At 37.0% G+C, this 25757-nt stretch overlaps 1 protein-coding gene across 5 annotated transcripts in view; it reads right to left on the bottom strand.

The window, feature by feature from the left end:
- The window catches only part of KCNMB2 (potassium calcium-activated channel subfamily M regulatory beta subunit 2), a 225851-nt gene that overhangs the window by 5360 nt on the left and 194734 nt on the right, over window positions 1-25757 (bottom strand). For all 5 annotated transcript variants that reach the window (XM_074328155.1, XM_074328166.1, XM_074328157.1 and 2 more), the window contains 2 exons: window positions 9790-9960; window positions 7258-7453 (listed from right to left, as the gene is read on the bottom strand). In XM_074328155.1, coding sequence (XP_074184256.1) covers window positions 7258-7453; window positions 9790-9960 — 367 coding nt within the window. The remainder of the gene's footprint in view (window positions 1-7257; window positions 7454-9789; window positions 9961-25757) is intronic.

The raw sequence follows: 25757 nt of genomic DNA, 5'->3' as shown, positions 1-25757 counted from the left end.
AGTCATTCAGCAGAAAATTTAGACTCACATCTCTCTTCTTAATCCTGAATTTTGTTAATAAGCATTTCTGCTTTCCCCAATCCCTTAAATTCCCTTTAGTATTGAAAACCACAGAGATGGCCCCGTGACATGACCTTTCCTCTCCTAGCAGAGGAAACCTGGGACCTGTCAACTTCTCCTGACTGTCCTTGCCCTTACATGGCAGTGAAGATCCAGCAATTGCTCTTTGCTGCTTTGGAAAGGGACTGAACATTTTTTTCTTAAGCACATTTCCAGAATCTTTTACGTCAATAGAGTTACTTTTACTCTTATGATGGACAGAAGTTTTGAGAAACTACATGTTGGGCTTTGCTTAGACATGCTTTGCTAGGCACGTGGGAAGCAAAAAGTGAGAGGCCTTCACCCTGAAAAAGAAAAGATGTGGGGAGGAGTGGGGGGCAGTATGAAGTGTTTGGCTAAATAACCTTACTGGTCAGCCTCCTTTTCCTTATGATGATAGGAAGGGAATTCTCTATATCACCTCAGGGGAAGGGTTCATTCTTTATTTGTTCTTTTATAAAAAGGGAAGTATCTTCTTTCACAGAGGGCTTAGAATTTTAATGAAATCCAATCACTATTTATTGTCTCTAATGTGCCAGGTAGCATGTTTGACAGAGGCATCAAAAGTATAAACGATAGAAGACAGCTCGTTAGAAAGAAACAGGAAGAGAATACAAAACAAGGGTGGGGTAATGAAATGGGACAAGCTAGGAGGTTAAAAGGTATTCAGTAAAGAATATACCCTTCACAGGGGTGGGCCACAAGTTTGCTCTCAAAACTCTTTAGTAGCCAGGACATCTCGTCCACAATGTCAATGAGATAAAACAAAAACAAAAAGAAAAACAGTGCTCATGTGAATCATAAATATTCTTGGTTCCAAAGTCAAATGGAACTTTTCCAGTGTCCTCAAACAATAAATATTGTGCACATGTTTATTAAGTGTCTACAATGTGCCCGGCTGTGTGTTCTATGCCAGAGAAGAAAACATAATCCCTATATTCAAAGGATGTAGACGTCACCAGCTGGCAGCCTTGGGTTACTCGGGCGCACAAGCACATCTTGAACTTTTGAGTTCTTTGAATATTAGCGATGCACAGAGTCGCTGAGAGGGTAAACTGGGACATTATCTTCTTTCCCCTTTGAGACTTCCTGCTCCTTACTATCAGTTTTAAAAATATGAATCCGACACAATTTAGTTTACACTTGTTTAGTTTGCACTTCCATTGTCTGCTTGGTTTTGTTTGGTAAAGGAAAGGAAAATGTACTCACACTCTGCTATGTACTACGGTTTCTTTCAATACTGAGACAGGGTCCTCCCGGGAGAGGTTTTCTTTTTTTGGTTTTCCAGAGCTTTTGTGTTTATTATGGCATTTCTGCTTGATTTGGAATAGAGAGAACACTTGAAAGACTTAGGAACTCCACTAAGGAAATAGAACCCATCTGGAACCTTGGGATTAGTCAATACCCAGAATAGCTTAACCCACAGAAGCCCCCAGGACCATGATGTATCCAACTGGACCTAGAGGAAGTCAGATATCTAATCTGACCTTGCCCTTCACCCTGGTCCTCTTTCTTGGCAATTGGAAAGGAGTAGGTTGCTTCCCCATGCTTTTCTTCCTAATGCTCAGTGCAATTTTCTTTCAGGCACATTCATCTTTTTATTTATGCACAAAGGTGTCCTTATCTGTTCCAGAATTCAGTTTTGGTTAGCAATGACTAAGCTTTGTTAATAATAAAAGCATTTCTGAATTTCTGGACCATAGGAAGTTTCAACAAATGTCTAATAAATATCCCTAAAATTAAGGTGCTAATTATGAGGATGTCATATGTTAAATTTCTGGGCCTGTCCGCCCCTTTCCAGGGTGCATTTCTGTCTGTTTAATAGCCACCCTGTGTAAATCATTGCTGATATACAACCCTGACTGTTACCTATGGATCTCTGATAATTCTGTTCTTTGCTCATGGTCTTTTCCTTGATCCTAAGGACCTCTTGGAATATGATGGAATGGCACGGATTCTTACCTATCCACGAAAATAAAAAGAAGGATAAAAATTTCATGGAATTTAGATATTTTCAGAGCTCTTATCTTGACTCTCTCAAGAGAATACTCTCATGTTTTCTGTTTAAGAGATAACATGATGAGGTAAAGACACTTTTGTTTTCATTCAAACCTAGTTAGTTAGTGATTGTGTGACTTTGGGAAAATTATTTTCTGAGCTCAGGCTCATTATTGTGAAGTGGAGATAAGAGTGGTACCTAACACTTGGGATTTCTGCTGTAATTAAATAAGTGAGTTCATGTAAAATATTTAGTACTATACTGTACCTGGTACATTGTGAGCGCTTGATAAAACTTGGCTTTTATTACTTTAGTAGTAGGGTTTAATCAGGATGAAAGGAGATGAATTTTATAAAGTTCTTAGTACAGTGGTACACACATAGTTTATAGCGGACACTTGATACATGTTGGGTCCCTTTTATTTCCTATTTAGATTCTCAACTTCGTTTATTTTCTTCCCCTTATCCCTCACCCTACCAATGCTTTGCAGAGGAGCTCAATGAGTACACGTGTTTCTTATAATTCCAAGGTTTCATAGCATCCAAACTCAAGGATAAACAAAATCTAGAGCAGTGATTCTGCATTGTCTGGAGACGTTTTTGGTTGTCACAGCTGGAGGGAGGAGGATGGTAGGCATCTAGTAGGTAGAGGCCAGGGATGCGGCTAAATATCCTACAATGCCCTCACCCAACCTTCACAGATAACAAAGATTTATCCCACCCTACACGTCAATAGTGTTGCAGTAGAACCTCGTGCTAGATATACATATTCTCAGGATTTAGGGAACTCAGAAGGCTTCAGAATGAGTGACAAAATGAATTTGGAGTTTGTAAATAGCTAGCTAACTTACAGAACTCATTCACCATCAAAAATACTATCTTCCACATGACGGTTATACATGAAATACCATATGTATGGTATTATACCACATACTGAAAAATGGATATATCTTCTTGTTTTGTACCAAATTCATTTTAAATTCACCCTCAAACCAGATGGGTATGTTTTGAGAATCCCTGGTGGGTAGTGAGGTTTTAAAATCCCAAAAGAGATCTGCCCTGAGGGATTCAACAACCATAGCGAATTAATATTTAGCCATTGTTTATGCTTCTCATGACAACTTTGTAACCAGGGGAGGCAGGGGCCCTCGAGCCCACTCGCAGCTCCCAGAGAGTGTTAGTCCGCAGTTGCTCCCCAAGAGCCTATCAGCTTATCAGCTTAAGCAGCGTTAGCTGTGATGTTGACAAGAGGCTGGGCACTGGGTTTACAGGCTAAAGAAAAGGAATACATGAGACAGTGTAAAAATTTAAAAATAAAATCCTTTTGGATATTGTGTACAAAGATGCAGAGATCTTGACTGATATCCTTTGCTTCCTGTTGTCTCAGATCAAACATTGTCAGTAGTGCTTGATGTATCTCAATAAAACTATGTCCATTTTTTGATAACTATGTGAAAATCTATTATTTTTGGAGAGATCCACATAGAGAGTATTTTAATTCCCCCCTTCCCCAAGAAAAAAACCAAATATTCCTTATGCTGAATGAAGATCATGGTTTAATGGCCTTTTGACATGGCGATAATTGTATTTTTAATATACGTGTATATACTTCTGTTAAGGGCAGAAAACAGCTTTTCAGAGAGTGAAAAACTACCAGGATAGGAAGGTGAGCCAGTGTTTGGTACCATCTTTCCCCTGGAGCACTTGCTGATTCTAGAAGAGGCCTGAGAGCCAAGCGGGCTGGATGGATTTTTGATAGCTTTGCAGAGTTGGGAGCAGAAATTATCATTGAGGGCCTATCAAGTGGGGGCCCTGATGAAACCCCACCCCATGCAATTTGTGTTGGGACCCTTAAGGGCTGCATCATTGGGATAATGGTAAACCTGAAGTAAACAGGTCTTCACAGGGACTTCAGTTCAGACTGTAATATCTCAATTTATGAATTAAGAATGAGGTGATGGTGAAAGGGTGGTGCACCCAGGGGCCTGGCAGAAGCAAATGGAAATAAGTTTTGGAAAATATGATATCACCCTAGGCTTAAATTTATTGTTACAATTAACTCTGCAAATATGATGTCTGAAACCTAACAAAAATTAACCAAACATTACATGACAACATGAAAACAGACAGACGAAGACAAAAATAGAATAGGTACATAGGGGCTTCAAATATTGAAGTCATCAAAATAAACTTTAAAAGAACTACAATTTTACTTTTTATGTTGAAGAATTTAAAAGACAAAAATTAGAATATTGCAGAAAACTGGAAATTATAAAATAAGACCCAAATGGATATTCTAGAAATAAAAAATACAGTAAGAGAAATTAAGAACTTAAAGGATGGGTTTAATAGATTTATCAGAGCTGAGGAAAGAATTATGAATTAGAAGATAGGTCAATATCAAAAGTGAAACACAGAGAGACACAAAGAGGGAAAATACGAAAGAGAATAAGGCACATAGGGGATACAATGAGAAAACCTAACATATGGCCAATTGGAGTCCAAGGAGGAGAAACGAGAGAAAATGAGAACAGAGACAGTATTCAATGTTATAACAACTGAGAACTTTCTAAAATTGACAATGAATATCAAGGAATAGGGAGAGAAGCCCTGGGAATGGTAAGCAGGTTAAATAAAAATAAATGTGCACTTTGGTACATAAAAGCTAGACTGTAGAAAACCGAAGAAAATAATCTTTAAAATATACCAAGATTACCTTCAAAGAAGTAGTAACAAGACTGAAAACTGATTTCTAAATAGTAACAATGCTCACAGAAGACAATGAAATGTTTTCAATGTGCGGAAAAAAAATAACAGCTTAGAATTTTACACTCAGTGAATGTTTCCTTCAAGAATTAAAATGAAAATATTTTCAGACAAATGAAAGCTGAGAGAATTCTTTAGAGCATATATTGCATTAAATAAATACTAATTAAAGAGTGTTCCTTAGGCAGTCGAAAAATTACCCTAGAGATAAAGGAAGGAATGAAGAATAATGAAAATGGAAAATCGTGGGGACACATGTAAATTAATATCTATTCTGTACAAAACCACTAATAATGTCTACATAACCTGAAGGTATTATAGAAAAATGATAATATATAAGTTGGGAAGAGAATAAATGGAGTTGAAATGTTTTAATGGTCTTGATTAGTCAAGATTGCAAATGTAAGCTCTAGGTTAAATACTAAAACAATAGTAACAGAACAAATAACTTCCAAGAAAATAGAAAGGGAAATGGGATTATAAAAATAATCTAGTAAGGGGTGGTTGGTTAGCTAAGTTGGTTAGAGCGTGGTGCTAATAACACCATGGTTGCCGGTTCGATCCCACATGGGCCACTGTGAGCTGCGCCCTCCTTAAAACAAACAAACAAACAAATAAATAAAAATTTAAAAATTATCATTTAAAAAAATCTAGTAAGGAAGAGGTTGTCTTTTCATAATTGGACTTGACTCCTATATAAATATCACTTCCAGGCTGATTGTACTCTAAATGTACAAAGAAGAACAATGTGCTTCTAGAAGATAATTTAGGAAAATGACTTCATGACCTCAGGGTAGGTAAAGACTAAAAACAGGAAAACACACACACACACACACACACACACACACACACACACACACATTTGGCAACATTTGGCAACATTGAAATTAGAAATGTCTTTCATTCAAAGACATCATTAAGAGAGTAAGAAAGCCACATAATGCAAAATGTACTTGTAAGACATATAACCAATGGAGGTTCATATCTATATTTAAAGAATTCTTAGAATATGAAGAAGAAACAATCCAATAGAAAAACAGACAAGGGACTTGAACAGATATTGTACAAAAGAGGATATACAAATTGCCAATAAGTAAATGAAAAGGCACTTGACACAAAATGGTCATAGTCATTGCAGGTCAGCTAAAAATCTGGCATGAGGGAAGATCTTGAAAAACACACTTTTTGTGGGAGAGCTGAGCTTTATATATTTTCAGAACAGGGTCAAGACTGCTATTGTTTGTGGCTACCACAAACAAAAGGAAATCAGAGCAGACATTTTCAAATGACATTCTCTGAAATAGTCATTATGTGACTTCTCAGAGATATTTATAAGGATCTCTTTTAAGTTACTGCAACCAAAATGCAAGGTGAATTTCCATACTTTGTGTCAATCTATCACAAAATAAAGCCTATGGTCTAGTATCAAACTTTGAAGTTACTGCATTTTTTTTTTTTCAATTTAAGTGCTGATAATAATAATGAAAAGTCTTTACAAGGAAGGCTAGAGTTCATGAGGGTTGTATCTGGGTAATGAGGGCTGATTATCCTATTAGAGTGGCATCAGCTTGTGTTGGCATATGAGAGTACTCTGGCCATCTCAATTGCTACCATAGATCCAAAACTAAATATGTTTAACTTAAAATTGATAGTGGCAGGTTGGTTCTGCTGACACTTTACCGGTCATCCCAGACCTTATAAATGCAAATTTTATGTGCAGCTTTAATACAATACACATTTGTTGAGCACCTACCATGTGGACTTGAATATATCAGTGCTGGCAAATCCAGCCTCTATGGACATAACCTAATGAGGAATATATAACACACTGTGACCATGGATGAAGGTTTCCCCTGTGCTGAGCTCAGCTCTTCACATTCTCTGCTCCAATCCTCGGAACGACCTTGCAAGATGGCCATTGTGATTATCTTTTTAGAGAAAAGGAAGCTGACACTCAGAGAGGTTAAGTTATAGCCCCAAGATGGCAGAACTAAGTAACAATGACCGTGGAAGAGCAAAATACAGTTTTACCTCAGGGCACCCAGGTGGATATTACAAATACCTGTTTTTTTTGGCTTGTATAACTCTAAACTGCACATTTGCTTTGAAAGACTCAGTCCACTTGTGTATAAATAAGGATATGATGTTTACCCTTCTAAATGGAAGTAAAAGGTAAATCTGCACTACCACAAAATGGGGGAATGATTTGTCCACAACTTGCACAGAAAATAAATGCTTCGCAGGCCAGAGTCAAATAGTGAATTATATTTATAGATGCGGCACAACCTGCTTCCTAGTGGTGTGTTCCTTTGAAATGCGGGCACAGGGGACCTCCAGGGAGAAATGAGCTGGTTGTGGGAACCCTGCAGGTGTGGCCGAGACGCAAGCTCCTACCTTCTGATTGATTTTCATCGTCTCTTCTGTGTGGTAGAGAAGGAGCTTTTCACTGGAAGAAGTCAGGTTAACATACACCTGGAGGCAGGGGTACTGAGAGAGTTTCCAGCAGTCCGGACCACAGCTGAAGGAGCAATTAAATGTTTCCGTAATGGACGCATTCAGCAAGGTGCACTGAGACTCTTCGGTCCACACGCTACAGAGAGAGGGGGAGAGTAAACACAGGTCAAAAGAGCTAACAGCAAGGAAGGCATAATCAGAAGCGACCATTTATCAGCTCCTTAGCCTGAAGAATCTTTTTCACTTCTATAATACAACTTATTTGTTAAAGTTTATGCTGCTGAATAGAGCAAACGACAATATAAACAATAACAAACTTTGCCTGGCACCTGGGAACTTTTCAACGACTTCCATTGGTTATACTATATTTTCCAATGCTTGATTTAAGTTTTTTTTTTTCTATCTGAAGTTCACTGAAAAGCATAATGCATCTGTTTACATCACAGCCTGCACTGTATTTCTACCTTGTAAGCAACTTGCTGCCATGACCCCGGTCCTCACCTCTGCAATGTCTGCCCAGTTTGTTGATGGAGAAGGTGTAAGGGAGGAGGAGAGGGAAGATGGGAAGGTGAGGAGGGGCTTGAGGTCCAACTTGACAGGTAGGACAGGGATGTCATCCTTGAAGGTCTGTCTCACCCTTGATTATACCAAGAACAACCACTTGTTGCATTTCTCTTCAGTCTGATTACTGCTTATATACATTATCTTCTTTGGTCCTCCCAACAACCCTATTAGTTGGGTATTCCTTTTAAAGGTGAGTGGACTGAGGGTCCTAGAAATCAAGTAACATGAAAGGACTCACAGCTAGCAAGTGGCAGAAATTTTGATTCTACCCAATCTTGGATTTCTCCAAGACCCAGGCACTTTCCATGGTTCCATGCACTGCTTCCCATGAACACAGTGGAAAAGAGGACATTCTCTGCAGATTATTGGGTTCAAGTCAGGACCCTGGGACCTCTCAATTAGGAAGATTAAGGAAAACAAATCCAACTGCCCATTGGCCAGCTTTCCATTCTAAAATATTTATGATTTTATAATCAAGGGTAACATTTGTGATTAGGAAGTAACACACCAGCCATAAATGTTTTGCTTCTGAGTATAAGCTGATTACCACAGTGAACAGAAAACAGCATGTTTCCTTTGCACATTAATACCCCTTCCTTTTGCTGGACATGCATTTGACAGGGTCCCTCCTTTTCATGTCCAGTTTTATGCCAGAGGCAGAATGACCCCCGTTGGTGTGGCAAATTGTTTTTTCCTGGGACATGGGTGGTCAAATTTTGCTTATCCACAGAGGAAAAAAACTCTTGGATGGTTCTAAGCAGATGTGAGGATCTGAAAGTGGTTTTGGAATCAGTGAACACTCGGGGCCTGAGGCATCAGTGCTTTCACTGAGAAGGCGCACAGCTGAAGGCATCCAAGAAACAGAGCAGAGCAGCCACAAATGGGAAAGATGATGCCTTAATTTTAGCAAATTATTGTGTTTCAGCTAGAGTTTGCTTCGGAGGTGAAAGTATTAATTTAGGTGGAGAACTGAATGCCACAAAATGGTTTGATTCGTTTTCAGATTGAAAACTCAATTTTTCATTTGAAAGGCTCTTGTCTCTTTAAGCTCAACCACTGTGAGACATTCCCCATTAGTTATAGCAATGCTGGGCTCTCTTGTGCTCAAAGTGTCCTATTTATGGGCGGTTAGCTAGAGAGGCTGTGGCTTTCTCAGGGGGGAATACACTTGCTTTCTCAGTATTTAAGTGCCTCCCTATCTAGTCAGTAAACTGAGGGAAAATATTACAACGAAAAGGGTTCAAAAATCTATAAATTTTTTCAAGTTGGTACATAGCAGAGTTTTTTCTAGTCTTGACAGCATATTAGAATCATGTGGGAAACTTTAAAGGCTACTGGTGAAAGGTCCTGCTCCAGACCAATTAAATCTGACCTCTGGGATGATGGTGGTGGGGCCCTGGGCCACCAGTACTTTACAAAGTTTCTCAGGAAGTTTAAATGTGCAGCTGAGAACCACTGATGTGTGGGGTGATGGAGGAATGGGGTGGGGTGGGAAAGGAACGAGGATGGAGAACGAACAGAGGTGTGAAGAGGCAAGAAGAAGGACTCTGGAATTAGTGGGATGTGGGTTTGAATCTTGGCTCTGCCATATGCTACAGCTGTGTGACACTGGGCAGATTATTTCTATCTTGAACTGCAGTTTTGCCATTTTTGTAATGAGTATACTCATACTTACTTTATAGAGTAGTTTGAGAATTAAACAAGTAATGTATGGAAAGTTCCTGGCACATAGTAGGCAATTTATACTTAGAGTTACTTTTATCATTATTAGATAACATTGAAAAAAATTATGTGCCAGGCACTGTTCACAGTTATTAGGACAGAAGTGAAGGAAGAAGACCTGAAGTTGATAAGCTATGGGAGAAAGAAGAGACAAAAGACAGTGTTCCAGCCGCCCAATAGCATTACCTCTGCATGTACGAGCGCAGGAGTGTGATTCCTAGAAGAAAGTACATCATGATGGAGCACACCATCATGGCCAGTCCCAGGAGAATGGCCCGGTCCTCTCCTGCTTTCAGTGCTGTGACAGTTTTCCTTTTGTCCAGGAGGTCATGGTCCCTGATTTTTTGGTAAATATTTCTAAGGGTGAAAATAATAAAGTCTTACGTGAGGTTTGCAGTTAATCAGCACACCCCTATACAGTGGGTAATTCTCCGCCCATGCTTTCCTAGGGCTTGAGGGCTGAAAGGAGCCCCCTCCAAACCTGCCTGAGTGCAGTTAGATTCCAGGGTATGCCCATTGCCTCCCAACAAATACACACACACGCAGCCCTGGGCTGAAACAAGTAACCCAAACCCTCCTTTTCTCTTGTCTCATAGAGCAACTGTATTATTTGATTATTTGCTGATAAAATGAAGAGAGTTGGATTAAAAAAAGTCTCAGGAGCATAACTCAAAATAATAAAAATTATCTTAACTGTTTTTAAAATGTACATTATTATGCTTTATAAAAGGAATTCATTTTTTCTTCAAAAAAAAAAAAAAAAAGAAAAAGAAAAAAAAAGAAACAAGCCTTCCTTCTTTCCTTGGGGCCCATATCTAACTGTAAATACTTTTTCCTTCTCTGTAAGTCTAAAGAAAGCAAGCAATTCTCTCACCCCTTAAAATAATGCTTTGGGTGTGTTGCTTTTGCCATTTATCCCCCAGCTGGTCATCACTGATCTTTTGGTGCTCTCTGAATACATAATGGGACATCAATTCAATTAAATGGTGGCATACATCGGGAATCTATCAACTTAATACCTTAGTTTCCCTCAATAGTAATAGACAAGTTATCTGGTTAACATTTTCCTCAAGCTTAGAGTTGCTTAGGACACTGTTGACCTGAGTTTATAAGCAATGTGAAGATGTGGAGTGGTGAGCCAGCCCTCTTTTCGTGTTGTGTAAATACTTGAGTGGTCTTAGGAAAATGTTACTCAGATCAAGGCAAGAGTCTATAATTCTATATAGTTATTACTATTATTATTATTATTACTATTATTTATTTCAGAGCAGCAACATTGGGTCTGACTCCATGGGATTGGAATCAAACTTGGATTGGAAATTGAGTTCAAAACTTGATTTCACTGCTTATTAGCTGTGTGGTCAGTGACAAGCTCCTCAGCTTTTCTGATTCCCAGGTTCCTGCAAAGTAGAAATAATGTTTCCACTGCATTGTAATGGTTAAATGAGATGCATAAATAAATTATGCAGGAGAATGACTGACATAAAATATTTAATAATTTTTTCCCATCGAAAAATGGGATGGAGAGCTTCGGCTCCATGACATGAGCATCAGAACATCCTAAAATTACTATTCTCCAAAGAATTTTTAAAGGACAGAATGGCAAGGACAGGAATGATGTAAAGAGCTTAAGAGTAGAGGATTGGATGTGAAACAAGCTCTGGAGGAATTGGCAGAAATGTAAGAAATTGCTGGGGGCGCTGAATGCTTGGAGAGATATGGGGAAGTATGGGGAGTCAGGAGAAGCTCAGGGATTCTGGGGAGGCAGGTGACCAAGGAGCACCTTGGATCTCCTTTAGTTTCTATTTTGAGAAGGGAGCTCTGGTTGCTGGCCTATAGGGTCTGGGAACAGAGAAGAGGACAAGTAGAAAGCTGAAAATAGAGAAAGAAACTCTTATGCATTTATTTAGCTTCAGGCAAAAATCCAATATACACAAGAATAACTGCAGATTTTCCTTTAGCATTTTTCTCACTAGTCATTCTTGTTGCTTGGTAAAGAAACTAGAGTAGGATTCAGTATGGAACTTGGCAGGGGAGGGAAGACATGTACAATTGTATGTATATTGAGGGCTTTTATTTAGCTTTGTGCTCCAGGATGGCCTTACTGGTGTTTATAGCTGGCATCTGTTCTGGTTGGCTGGTACATTTTGGGCTGGTTAAATATTTTGATTGTCGATAGAGGTGTGAGAGTATGTATGTATTTGATATATTTCCAAAAGGTTTTGGGGTATGGTATTTATTAATCTGGTTATTAGATGTAAAATTAACCAGTTAACTTACTATTATTATTATTTTAGAGTCCTCTTCATGAGGTAGTTGCTACAAATCTTACTCTTTCCTCGGGGAATGTGCCCATTCTAGGAGGAGAATCATCCCCATCTTTTCATGGCCCAGTCATTCCTGGTTCTCTTCTGCCCTCCCTCACTTTGGCTGCTCATTGCCCTCATTGCCAGAAGCTCTGACAGCCCCTATTGTCCATTATTCTCCAGTTCCCAAGCCCTCTGCCCCTGGACAAGATAGCCACTTCCCACCCTCTAAGCTTCCCCATTCTTTTCTGAGATTTTCTTTGGAAAATGCAGAATTTATATCAAGGCTCTTTAAACTTGACCCTTTATGAACTAGAATATAAACAACAACAGAAAAAAGAAAATCAGTGCTCATTAGCAGCTAAAGCCCTTGAGCCCTTGAGCCGGCAGACTTCTGAAAGAGGAAGAGACAGGCTAAGTCTCAGTGGCTAAAAAAAACCCTGTGAAATAATAATCTGATGTTGCTCCACTATTATTATTTATCAAAATGTATTTAATTTTGATGGCTGCCATTGAGATTTGCATTTTCTGCAGATGAAAGCCAGCAAGGAGGGAGCAATAGTCTCACAGTTCCAGAGTATTAGGCTGTCACACCACATCACTTACGTCAGTCTCTACCCATAAAATAGATGCAGGGTAATCAGTCAGTAATGTCACCAGAACAAGAAGCATATAAAAGTGATTCAAATGGGTAATTTACAAATCACAGTTTGAAAATGGTTAACAAATTTTCTTCATATGCTCTGGAATGTCTAGGGAAGAGAGAAAATAATTGGTTTCCACGTAGACCAAACACATCTGGGAAATTAGGATATTACTCAGCAAAACAAAAGTGGGTTAAATTCATCGATAAGCCATTACTGAATGAATGGCTACAGTAAGGAATGAATGAATGATTTAGGAAAGCAAAGAGTTCAGTTTAAGTCCATAAACTTGTCTTGAGTGCTGGTAACCTCTAATTATTGGGGATATGGCCCCTAACCAATAAGAAGACAGACATGAAAAAAAATCAACATAGCGTAGTAAATTCAATGATGAAGCGACCCACAGAGTGAGTACAGAAAAGGAGTCATTTCCCCAGCCTGAGGGAGCAAGACAGGGAGAAGGATGGAGGTTAAAATCTTCCTAAAGGTGTGATGCCTTTGACAGGATCTTCAAATTTGAATCAGAGTTAACCAAAGAAGACAGGGAGTCAAGAGTATTTCAGATGGAAGGGATCACATCAACAAAGGGATAAAGATTTGCAGCTGCATGGTCACTGTCAGAAACTACTAGCCTTTTTATATTACTGGGATGAGTGTGGGATGGAGTAATGGGGCAGATGAGTTTGGAAAGGTAGCAGGTCATGAGGGTTTTTTAATAAGTCATGCTAAAGAGCTTGGCCTCTACCTTGTAGTTAAGGGGAAGCTGTCAGAGGGTGACATGATCAGCATTTAGTTTCAGAACGATCACTCTAGCTGCTATGTGGAGATTAGATTAGAAATGGAATGAGGCTTAAATCAGAAAGAATTAGGGGATTGTTACTGTAGTGTTGACAAAGGAGGTTGAGGATCTAGGATTGATGTAGGATAGATGGAGAGGAAACAATGTGTGGAGAAGTATCTAGGAGATAAAAGTTCAGGATTTGGTGATTGATAGAATCCAGGGGATGATGAAGAAGTTAGAAAAAGGATGTGCTTTCAATTTATACCCAAGTACTGGGCTTGGATGACTGGGGGATGGTAGAAAATGGTAGAGTAGGAAGGCTTATTTCCCTACTCTTCAGGGTTCCAAACATGGTATTTTTACTGCCCTGGCTAAGAAGGGAGAGGCTGACTGTGCATGTATAAATTCTCTCCCCCACAAACATGTGTCCTGAGTATAGTGGAGTGACTTATCTGATTGATGAGATGGGCTGGAGTCTAACAGTCAGGGACCAGGTCTATCAGTTGGGTGAGTTTGAAGGTCACACAGCTCATGTATAGCACAATTTTTTTTTTTTCATCCTTTTGTACTTGCTTTTGTTCAGGCCTGGGGTGCCTTGGCCATCCTACATCCAGGTGGCAAGCTCCAGCTCGGGAAGGGAGTATCCACAGCCTGAGACTAAGTGGATTAGTGAGGCTGTCCCTCCCATCCCACGTTGTCTTCAGTAGTACGGGGAAGGAGTACGTATGATGCTGTGTTTTTGGCCTGAGGCCTAAACATCATCCTTCATATTAGAAAGTCTTGTACTTTGGGGGTTACTGTGCCCTTACTAACAGAGCTGATCTCTCCTATCAGTTTTGCTCTTTGTGTCTATTCTCTGTGACTCTACTTAAAAGAAGGTGGTGGTGGGAAAGTAAGGGAATGAAGGCCAGTATAGTTCACTGGAAGTAAAGAGCTCAGGAGAAAGAATGAGTCTGGAGCATGACTACAAATTTAGTTTCAAATATGGGGGCTGTCCAACAATAGGTATAGAGCAGGAAATTGGATTTATAAGTTTGAAGCAGATCCAGTTGTGGCGTGTACTGGCAAGGCAGTATGTTTAAGCTCTGGTGGGGTAGTCTTGGCTTTACGGTTCCTGGTGAGCCATGAATCAATATGGTGGAAACCAATCAACATTTATACATGTTGACAATAACAAATAATAGATATGTATAGTCTTCTCTACATACACAAGGGACGTTCTGCCCAAATCCTTTTTGGAGCATGTGAGTTATTGATAAATCTACAAGGCAAATCTAGGTATAACAAAATATTTTGCATGAAAAAGGATTTTTAATTGTCAAATAAAGCTTCATTTTTACCCCAAATAATAGTCAATGCAAATAATTTTATTTCAAGCTCCATATTTGGATAGCTTCTTAAACTTTGGTATTTGATCGATAGTTCATAAGCAAATTATTTATGAGGCTATGTATATACAAACATGGATATAAAAAGTGAAATGTACAAGAAAGATTTTTCTCCTTGTCCTTCACCCATTTATATTCATATTCCCTTGATATTTAGCCTTCAGGGAGAAAAGTATTCAGGTTAAGGCAGAGTAAAAGTCATTTACTAATTCATTTGTTTATTCATTTTCAATGTTTTTTTTTTAATCTTTGGAGGATGAAATACACTGTGCTAAGTTCTGGGAATATGAAGGGAATAAGACATGTCCTGAGGGAGGGTGAGACACTAATCCTTACGATTCGTTGCAGTGAGACTGATTAGAGAGGAGTACAAGAGGGAAGCAGGTCAATACACTGGGGGCTGATTTACCAAAGGATCAGTTACTGAATGGATAATGCACCAAAATGAGCCAATTCACCAATCCTTTGAAGAATCACTTTGCTAAATGAATAATTTGCCCACTTCATCACATTTACAGATTTAACAAAGACTTATTTTAAGGAATATCATTTTTAAGTATAGTAAATGAGTATGAATACACTTTCCTTATAAATATTTTAAGGTGCTATTTTAAAAATACATTCAATTATAAAGTATATTCTTCTTACGAATACATTCTTTTTAGCAGAGCTTTTTAGCAAGATCTGCTTAATTTTTCTAAAAAGCTAAGTTTCCTAGGGAGGCTTAGTTTTATAAATATATTCTTATGAATATATTCATAGATATATCTTTCTTGAATGTGTGTGTAACTATAGTCTGCTAATAGATATAAGAAACCTTTAGCATTTCATATGGGAGCCTTTCAGTTTATATTGATTTTTTTCAAATCTTTTTAAAAGTCATTTGCTCTTTTGCTAACATTTAAGCATCATTAAGATTATCGTGGAAAATTTCACATTACAACTACTTTGGTCAGCTTTATCAATTAACCAAAATTTGTTTCTTTTAACCATTCATAAGATTATGGTAATTGATTTTGGATGGGAATTTTTAACAGCTTTTTAGATTCAAGAAGTTTTATTTTGTCTTTATAACATCATTTTACAAAATACTTAATTTGTCTCTGCTCTGGTCCTATTGTTGCAACAGGAGGAATCTGGGTAAAAATCGTGGGACTCTGCTGGGGGAAAGTTGAGGAGAAACAATATAATGAACAGTCTGACCTGCTGGGGTGGTGGGGGTGGGAGTGAGTCAGGGGCAGAGAGAAGGGGAAATAAAAGAACAGAGAAAGCAGTAGGGGTGGCTGAGGGGAGGGGGTGCAGACCAGGGGACAGAGAGAAGGGAAGACTAGAGGCAGAGTGTGTCTGGGACACAGGGAGGGAAAGACAGAGGGACAGAGAGATAGAGGGACAATGGCCGTGGAGACTGAGAGACAGAGGAGGAGAGTCAGAAGGCCCAAACATGGGCCCCCTGAAACCTTTCAGTCTCTGCTAACCCATAGATTTATGTAGGGTTACAGTGATCATAGAGTTTTTGGTAAATAGCTATATTTGATAAATTCATCAAAATGACTGACTGGCAATGGATTTTTTGGCATGTTGACTAGCACTGTATTAGGCATTCCATGAAGAACTGGTGGTAGATAAATGGACCCAGGGCAATGATTATTAATTGGCATGAAGGTGGTTTAGAGAGCTGCCAGTTGGAGGCCATAACTTGGTTGAAGGGCAGATGGGTCAGGGTCCTGTGACAGACTGAACTGAGTCTCTGGTGAGCAAACAATTGAGAAGGGAAGAGTATCCACATAGAATGTGAGAAAATCTGAGTAGTTGAGTGTGGTTTGATTCCAGGATCTGGTAGGGTGGGGGATGATAGACAGTGAGCTGGTTAGATACTGGTAGGCAGGGGCCAGAGATAAAAGATCTTGTGTGTCTTCTGAAGTTAGAGGAGCCATTAAAAGAATTTAAGCAAGAATTTAAATGCCGTGTTTAGATTTGTACTTTAGAAAGATCACTCATGTTAGTATGGTTGGTTGGTTGGTTGTTTAGAAAGGTTTACATCTGGAGGCAAAGAATCAGCATTCTGAAACTCTCCCAGGATTTCAGGCATTAGATAAAGGGGTTGGAAAAAAAGCAGTTACAGAGGAGACGAACATCAGTTCTGGACATCAGTTGTGTCTAGAAGTAACATATAACACTATAGATTTGAATGAGACTGTCTAGGTAGTCAGTGAAACATAAGACAGCTAGAGCGCTAGAGTAGAGAGAGAGCAGGAAGACAAGTCTGCAAAGGGTCCTAAAGCTATAGAGAGGTTGGGGCTGGAGGGGCACTGAGAGGGTATAGAAAAGAGAAATAGGGAATATGTGAATAGCAGTGAAAATTATACATATCTGAAATTACTTGGCAGAGAGTGCTTCAGAAACTTATACATAATGTTTCATGTACTGAATATCTATATTTATGTCTCTCTGGCCCAGTGAATAGGGAGCTGTTCAAGAGTTAGAGCCAGACTACATTCATTTTTGTAAGCTAAGTCTCTTGCATTTAAAAGGAACACAAAATATGTTCCTTTTATGTGGGCTAGAAGTGGCTACAATACACTTAGATTGTGAGGTAGCCAACACAAGGAGGCTAAATGATCAATTGAAACCAAATAAATCAGGAAATAATGACTGGAACAGCTTCTGGCTTCTGTCTTCCAATCACTGCCCACTGGACTCTACCATCAACAAATTTAGTACTCTTTGTGGAAAATCTTCAAGCTTTTCAGGCACTAAGAGCTCTAATTTCCAGACTTCAAGGAAAAGTGGCTTCTGTTAGATCCTGTGAGGGTGAAATCTGTGGGGCAGTGAATTGCTAAGTGCCAGCTGAGCAGAAACAAGCAGAGTTGCTACATATTTCTGCCCCCGGAACTCTCAATCTGTTATCGCATATGGCAGAGCTGGGAGTGGCATTGATTAAAACAGCCATTGGTCTGCCTTCTGTCCACCAAAGCCTTCCATGTTTTTGAGATGTGCTTCCCATATGTATATTCTCATCTTCTATTAGTTTCAGATTTCATGGTTTTTCCTTGAGCTAGTAGGTATATATTTATATGGTCCTGTTTGATTAGTTTAATTGTTATTCTGTTTTCAATCTTTTAAAGTGTACATTCCATTGCGGGAATGTGCTTTTGAGTTTGGGAACAAATGACAGTCACACTTAAAATTATCATTAACATGAGGGGTTTTGTACATGAACCTAATGTTATTAATTGTCAACTTATTAATCCTCACGGCGTCCCAGGAAGTCTTGTAATAGTATTTTATGGATAAGACTATCGGTGAGAGTGAAATTATACAAACAAAAGTAGGAGTTAATTCTTTATAGTCTTGCCTTTAACTTATTAGATCACACAATTCCCCAGTGATATCATAATTTCTAGTTCTTATTTATTTTTACCTGATCTATTAGCATGTTAAAGTTCATGAAAACTTTAGGAAAAATACGGAAGAAAACAGAAAATTATGGGAATTATTCAGTAAGTTGGGCTATCCTTATATCTACAGAGCATTTGAAAAGTATTATCTTTATATTGACCACATTACTTGGCTCTAGTGCAACAATGGTAGAAAATAAATAACAAAAAATAACTAGAATGACTATCTATGGAAATAAAAATGTAGTTACAAAAAACTCATGGACTATAGAATAAAACATAAATTAGGGTGTATTTAGAACTTAATGATAAGAAAGTCACTACAGAACAACTAGTGGCATGCAACTACAGCTGTATATAGATTGAAATATATAAACTTAAATGTTTATATTAGATAAGAAGAAAGTCTGAAAGTTAATGTGTTAGGCATCCAACTTAGGAAGTTATAAAAGGATTAATGGAAGATATTAAAAGAAGATATTAGGAAGAAAATAAGAAACATGAGCAAAAATAAATGAAATAGAAGATATATTAAGCAATCAATGAATTCAGAGGTTAATATTTTGAAAAGACTAAAGAAATAGATAAACCTCTGACAAGACTGATCAAGAAAAAATAGAGAAGGCCCAATAAAAATCAAGAATTAAAATACCATACGTGCAGATACAGAATAGATTAGAAAGATAATAGAGGACATTAAAAACAACTTTATACCAAGACATTTGAAAACTTTGACACATAACTGAAATATGTAGTAAATTCTTATATAGCTTACTGAAATGGATTCAGAAATAACTAGAAAATCTAAAGAGGTCTAAATCATTAGAAATCGAACCATAAACTAAAAAATATCACCATAATAGAAACACCAGACTGATATTGATAGGTGAGTTCTACAGTTATTATACAGTCCTTCCAGTGTATGGAAAAAGATGGACTGCTATCCAACCTATTTATGTACTTAGCAAATTTAGACACCAAAACAAAATCAGATAACACAAAAAGGAAAACTACAGACCAATTTCACTCATAAACATAAATGCAAAGATTTACAAAACAAGTTAGCTCACTGAATCTAGCTACATGTAAAAGTGAAAATGTATGATCAAGTTGGGGCAATCCCATAAATACAGTATTGGTCATCATTCGATTATCTATTAATGTAATATATTACATAAGATATTAAAGGGTTACCATCATATGGTAATATAATATATGTAGAGAAACATACTTGATAAAATTGAACATCCATTCATGATAAAAATTCTTAGCAAATTATAAATAGAAACATTCTTAATATGATAAATTGTATAGAAGGAATGTCTATGGTAAACTTTATACTTAATGGGGAAATGTTTAAAGAATTCACTTTATGAATAGGAATAAAACAAAGATGTTTACTATTACTTATTTATTCATGATTTATTAACTAATATAATGAGGCAAGAAAAACAAAACAAATGAATGGTATATTTACTGATATAGGAGAAACAAAAATGTATTATTCACCGATGATATAATTATGACGAAAACACAAAAGATCTACAGATAAATTATTAGAATTAATAAGAAAATTTAGCATTGTTGAAACAAAAGTTGATATATCATTTGTCTTTCCATATACCTACAAAAATAGAAAATGTAATTTGAACATTCACAAAAAGAAAGTACTTAGGAATAAATCTAATGAACTACGTGCAACTTCTTTTTGGAGATATTAGGAAAGACTTTATTGGGAGATATTAGGAAAGACTTAAATCAATGTAGAGATTAACCATACTCATTCAAAGAAAGACTTGGTGACGTGATACAAATTTACCACAATTAATTAATAGATTTTATAAAGTTCCAATAAAAATTTTCAATAATTTTTTTTTTTTTTGAAATGAGATAGGTGTGACTTGAAAAGCTGATTCTAAAATTTATATGGAAGTGCAAATATTATGGATAGTGAACATGCTACTGATTACAAAAGAACAAGGTGGGAGACTTGTCCTATCAGATATCAAGGTGTTTTATAATGCTAAAGCATAGAAGTTCAAGTATAGTGTTTGTTTGAGGTAGTAGCTAAACTTGACCAGTGAAGCAGACTAGAGATCCAGAAGCATATCCATGCATGTACAGAAGCCTATTGTGATATGTCCGTGCATTTACATCATTGGGGAAAGGATAAACTATCCAATGAAAGGTGCTGGAACAACTGGTTACCCATATAGACAAAAAAACCATTTGGATGCCTACTTCACAACACACCCAAAAGTCAACTTCAGATGATTACAATTTAATTGTGAAAGAAAACCTACAAAATATTAAGAAAATGCTACAGGAACATATACTTTTGAACTTGGAGTCGAAGGGATGTCAAAATATTCAAAGAATGGCTACCTTCTTAAAATTAAGAACATATGTTCATGAAAATGCATCACAAAGAAAATGGAAACACAAATAACAAACTGGAAGAAGCTATTTGTATACAATAAACAGACAAAGGGTTAATATAGGCTTTTATAAAGAATTCCTACAAATCAATAAGAAAAAGACAAAAACAATCCAGTAGAAAAATGGGCCACATTTTTTAACAGATACTTGACAGAAATGAACTGGAGAAATAGGCTTGATCTTATTACTAATTGAGAAATGGGAATCGAAAGCACAATCCCCTCTGTGCTGATGAAAATTAAAAATCAGAAAACTCTAGGCAAGGCTATAGAGCAGTGGAATCACATCTTCAGTGCTCTGGAAAGCAAAGGCATTTCCTGGTGAAGTGGAAACTGTGTGCATTTTGGAACCAACCATTCCCGAGTTAGGTATACCGTATTTCCCCGAAAATAAGACCTAGTCAGACAATCAGCTCTAATGCATCTTTTGGAGCAAAAATTAATATAAGCCCCAGTCTTATTTTACTATAAGACCCAGTCTTTAATATAAAATAATCTAATCTAATCTAATCTAATACTGGCTCTTATATTAATTTTTTCTCCAAAAGATGCATTAGAGCTGATTGTCTGGCTAGGTCTTATTTTCGGGGAAACACGGTATATCCTAAGAAGTGTTTGTACATGTACAAGGAGATATCAACAAGAAGTATTATAGCAGCACTGTTGGTACAAAAGGAACTGGAAATAACAGAAATGTCTGTTGGCTGGAGACTGGGTGACTACACAACTGTACATTCATATAATGGCATACTACAAGAGAGAAACGAGCTACAGCTACTCACATATAAATCATAGGAAGATAGTGTTTGGTTTAAAAAAGTGAGTTGCAGAACAATTCATATGGTATGATTCCATTTACACAAAGTCTTCAAACATTCAGAAGTAAACAACATACTGTTTAAAGATTCAAATGTGACAAACCCATGAAGAAAAGCAAGGGAATAATAAACACAAAATTTAGGATGGTTGTTATCTCGGGATGGGAGCCGGGATAGAAAGGAGGATGCTATTAGAGAAGCATCCTCAAGCCTTCAAAAATTCTGATTGTTTCATTTTTTAAGCTTAATGAAGGGTATGCAGATATTTATTATATCACCATTCTTTATATGTTAACAGTTGACAAACATGCCTTTATATCAATTCATATTTAATAAAAGAATCCAAGGCATATTTGGTAAACACTCAGTTGTAATGTCCTTAGCTGATAACCTCTTTCTTTTTTGAATTCTAAATTAGTTATTGTTGCTGCTGTTTTATTTTGTTATCTGCAATTTAGGGATTAATGTAAGCTCACCTAACCAAGAAATTTCTTTGGAGAAGAAAAAGTATTCCTTCATATTGCTGTGTATGTGGAAGGGAGGATAAGGATAGAAATAAGTGTTTTGCATAAAGCAGATGATCAGAAAAAGAACTGGCTTTGAATTAAAATAATAAAAAATTTTTTAGATTGACTTCAACTTCCTTTGATCTATAAAGAACTTGGTTTCAGAATTTTCAGTGGACTTTCCCTGTCACTTAGTTGCTGCACTTATGTGTAAGCTATTTCCTCATATTCCACCTCTTGAACAACCCAGGGAAGCTAATATCCTGACAAGTTGGACACTGGTATTGGAGAGGCAGTGTGGAGGGGAACCAAGGATTTTTGGCTGCCTGGCCTCTGGGATTGTTGTAGGAACACAGCTGGAAAAACCGGACACACAGAGGCCAGGATGGCAGGATGAGAAGGAACTGAGAGTGGAACAATTATCAGCAGTTCTGGACAGTGCTGTCAGATAATCTAGTTAATTTATTTCTTAATAATTAGCTTGAGGACTTTGATTATCTAGATTCATTATCAGCCATCATCACCTTCATTATCACCATGACTACTGCCACCAAGAGCATCTTAAGAGGAGGAGTGGATACTGTTCAAAGTTAGTTAAGATCTGAATATTACTCTACAAGAGTCTGTGCATAGGCAGTGCAGATGAAGATGTGGTTAAGAAAGAGGTACAAAATATATAAGGAACTCATACAACTCCACAACAACAAAAAAACAAACAATCCAATTAAAATATGGGCAGAGGACCTGAATAGACATTTCTCCAAAGAGGACATACAGATGGCCAATTGACATATGAAAAGATGCTCAACCTCACTAATCAGCAGAGAAATGCAAATAAAAACCACAATGAGATATTGCCTTACACCAGTTAGAATGGCTATCATCAACAAGACAAATAATAACAAGTGTTGGAGATGCTTTGGAGAAAAAGAAACCCTCATACACTGTTGGTGGGAATGCAGACTGGTGTAGCCGCTATGGAAGGCAGTGTGGAGGTTCCTCAAAAAATTAAGAATAGAATTACCATATGATCCAGCAACCCCTCTCCTGGGTATCTACCCAAAAAATCTGAAAACATTTATCCATAAAGACACATGTGCTCCGATGTTCATTGCAGCTTTATTTACAGTGGCCAAGACATGGGAACAACCAAAATGTCCTTCAATAGATGACTGGATAAAGAAGAGGTGGTATATATGCACAATGGAATACTATTCTGCCATAAGAAAAGATGAAATAATGCCATTTGCAACAATATGGATGGATCTTGAGATTATTATGCTAAGTGAAAAATCAGACAGAAAAAGTCGAGAACCATATGATTTCACTGATATGTGGGATATAAAACTGAAAGCAACAAAACAACAAGACAAACAATGTAATAAAACCTCATAGACACAGACGATAGTTTAGTGGTTGCCAGAGGGTAAGGGGGGTGGGTAGTCATAGATGAGGGTAAAGGGGGTCAAATATATGGTGATGGAAAGAGAAATGACTCTGGATGGTGAACACACAATGTGATATAAATAGGTGATGTATTACAGAATTGTACACCTGAAATCTATGTAACTTTACTAACAATTGTCACCACAATAAACTTAAAAAAAAAAAAAAAAGAAGTACAGACAAATGAAACTAAGGATACTGGCTTAGTGGCAGATTCCATTGCTGTATTTGTTGGCTAATGTTTTTCCATTTGTCTTTGACTTTGTCCGGCCAAAGCCATGCAGATTGATTTCGTAATATTTGGCATCCCCATCCCATAAATAAAGCCTGTGAAAATGATTCATTTATAGTCAACATTTTAGTTATTTTAAGTCTCATAGTTACTGAAATCGTACTTTAAAAATAAAAAAAATGAAAGCAGTAATTTAAGAGTTTCATAAAAATCATATTGGTGCATAATGTGAAGCTAATTATTCTCTCCTTGTCAACTCCACAGATATTGCCAATATATCATATTCACATGTTTATTATCTCCTTTAATATACATGTTTTAACTCTTATACACAATTTTCCCCTTGTGGGCTTTGCTGTTCACAGCTTCTCCAAATTTCTTACATTTGATGTTACGTAAGCCATAAGGATGTAGGGGAGAGAGTATGACCTTGGATTCAAACCCTCATTTAAATTACTGGCTAGTTATTGGACCCTTGGAAGTTATTTAAAATCTTTGAGCCTCAGCTTCTTATAAGATAGGCATAATAATCCCTATCTTATACATTGAAAGCGAACTGTTGATGAAAAACATGTAATACACAGTATTTTCTTCTAAACATTAATCCTTTTGTTTGTAAAACAATATATAGAGAGAGTAAAATGTATTTAATTAAATTATTTGATGAGAATAAATAGAAGATGAAACAAATATATCATTTACTCTGATGAAGCCTTCAAAATCTCAGGAAGGCTGGCCACTGACAATCACAATATTCCTGAGGGGGCAGGGGGACAACAAAATCTCTGCATCATCACTGGCATCATCACTGGCAGTGGACTTGTGTGCTTTTTTTTTTTGTAGTTTGTTTTGTTTTTAAGGAAATGAAGAAATTGTATCCAAAGTATAGAATTTTGAAATGACACATGAAAGTTTAGTCTTATAGTAAAGGTCTTGTTGAAAGATGATCAACATAGTTGGCTTGAAAACAAATGAAAAATGAGTTAAGTAGGCATTGAGAAAAAGCATTGAAAACCTAGAGATAAACAAAGATGGTAAATTTTTGCTTGATCTGATTGGGTCATGATGAGTATTGGGAGTTCTTTTTGACCTTTGTTCAAACACTAGTTGCCTTTTGGGCTGTAATTTTACTTAAACATCCTATCATTATTTTTTCTCATAATTAATATAATACATTACAAGGCACTTGTGAATTGGAGAAGTGAAAAACATGCTATTTCTTCCATGCTTTTTCATATATATATATATATATTATATATTATATATATATATATATATATATATATATATATATATTTATGGCTGCAGTCATAGTTTTTATGCAATTTTCAACCTTTTTTAAATTAATATTATGACAAAACATTTAAAAATGCTAAGTGATATATTACATTCCATGATTTATTTAACAAATTTTCTATTGTGAATATTAAAGTTGCTTCCAAATTTTTGCTGTAATATTTAATTATTGTGTAGAACAATTTTACTTTCAGAAATTTGCAAAGGCTTTTATCTGTAGGGAAACACAGATTTTAAAAAGAAAAATAAAATTGCCGGCTACCAAAACTATATTCAAGTAAACTTCCCTTCGGTCATTCTTCTTGTGCCCAGAACCTGATTTCTATCAGATTCTGCAGTCAGGTGAGCTGTACTTACGTTGAAATATGCTGCTATAGGCAGCTTTGTTTAAAACTTAGGTTTACCAAACCCAAGTAATAGTACAAGGTCAATGAGAAATAAAGAGATGCAGAAGAAAACGAAAATTTAAAAATGGCCAGGGAATATTATGAATGCATTTACTCTCTAACCCATGTGGGAGGGCTGGAGTGAATTGTGTGGTGGTCATTTTGTCTTTTATTAACACTGCCTTTGCCCTTTAATTTTTCTTCTCATTCCCCCATTTTCCCCCTACCACAGGCTATTCATCCAAGAAATTTGAGGGCTCCATTGACTTGTCCACCTTCTTTTTATCCTGTCATAATTTCTGCTTTCCTTCCTTGCCATAGATCCAGTGCCTTGCAATGCAATTTTCATCATTCCAGTTCAGTATTTACTGAGCACTTACTATGATCCAGGCACACCGGTAGGTGTTGGAAATTCAAGGGAGAGTAAAATAGTCTGTGCTAGTTAAGAAAATGGTGGGAGGCTCTGATTGAACGGATATCTGAAGGCAGAGATGGAATTATCTAAGTGACGAGTG

The sequence above is a fragment of the Rhinolophus sinicus genome, linkage group LG01, assembly GCF_036562045.2.
Source record: "Rhinolophus sinicus isolate RSC01 linkage group LG01, ASM3656204v1, whole genome shotgun sequence".
NCBI lineage: Eukaryota > Metazoa > Chordata > Mammalia > Chiroptera > Rhinolophidae > Rhinolophus > Rhinolophus sinicus.
Note: the sequence above shows the minus strand (reverse complement) of the source record. Positions and strands in the feature narration are given on the sequence as shown.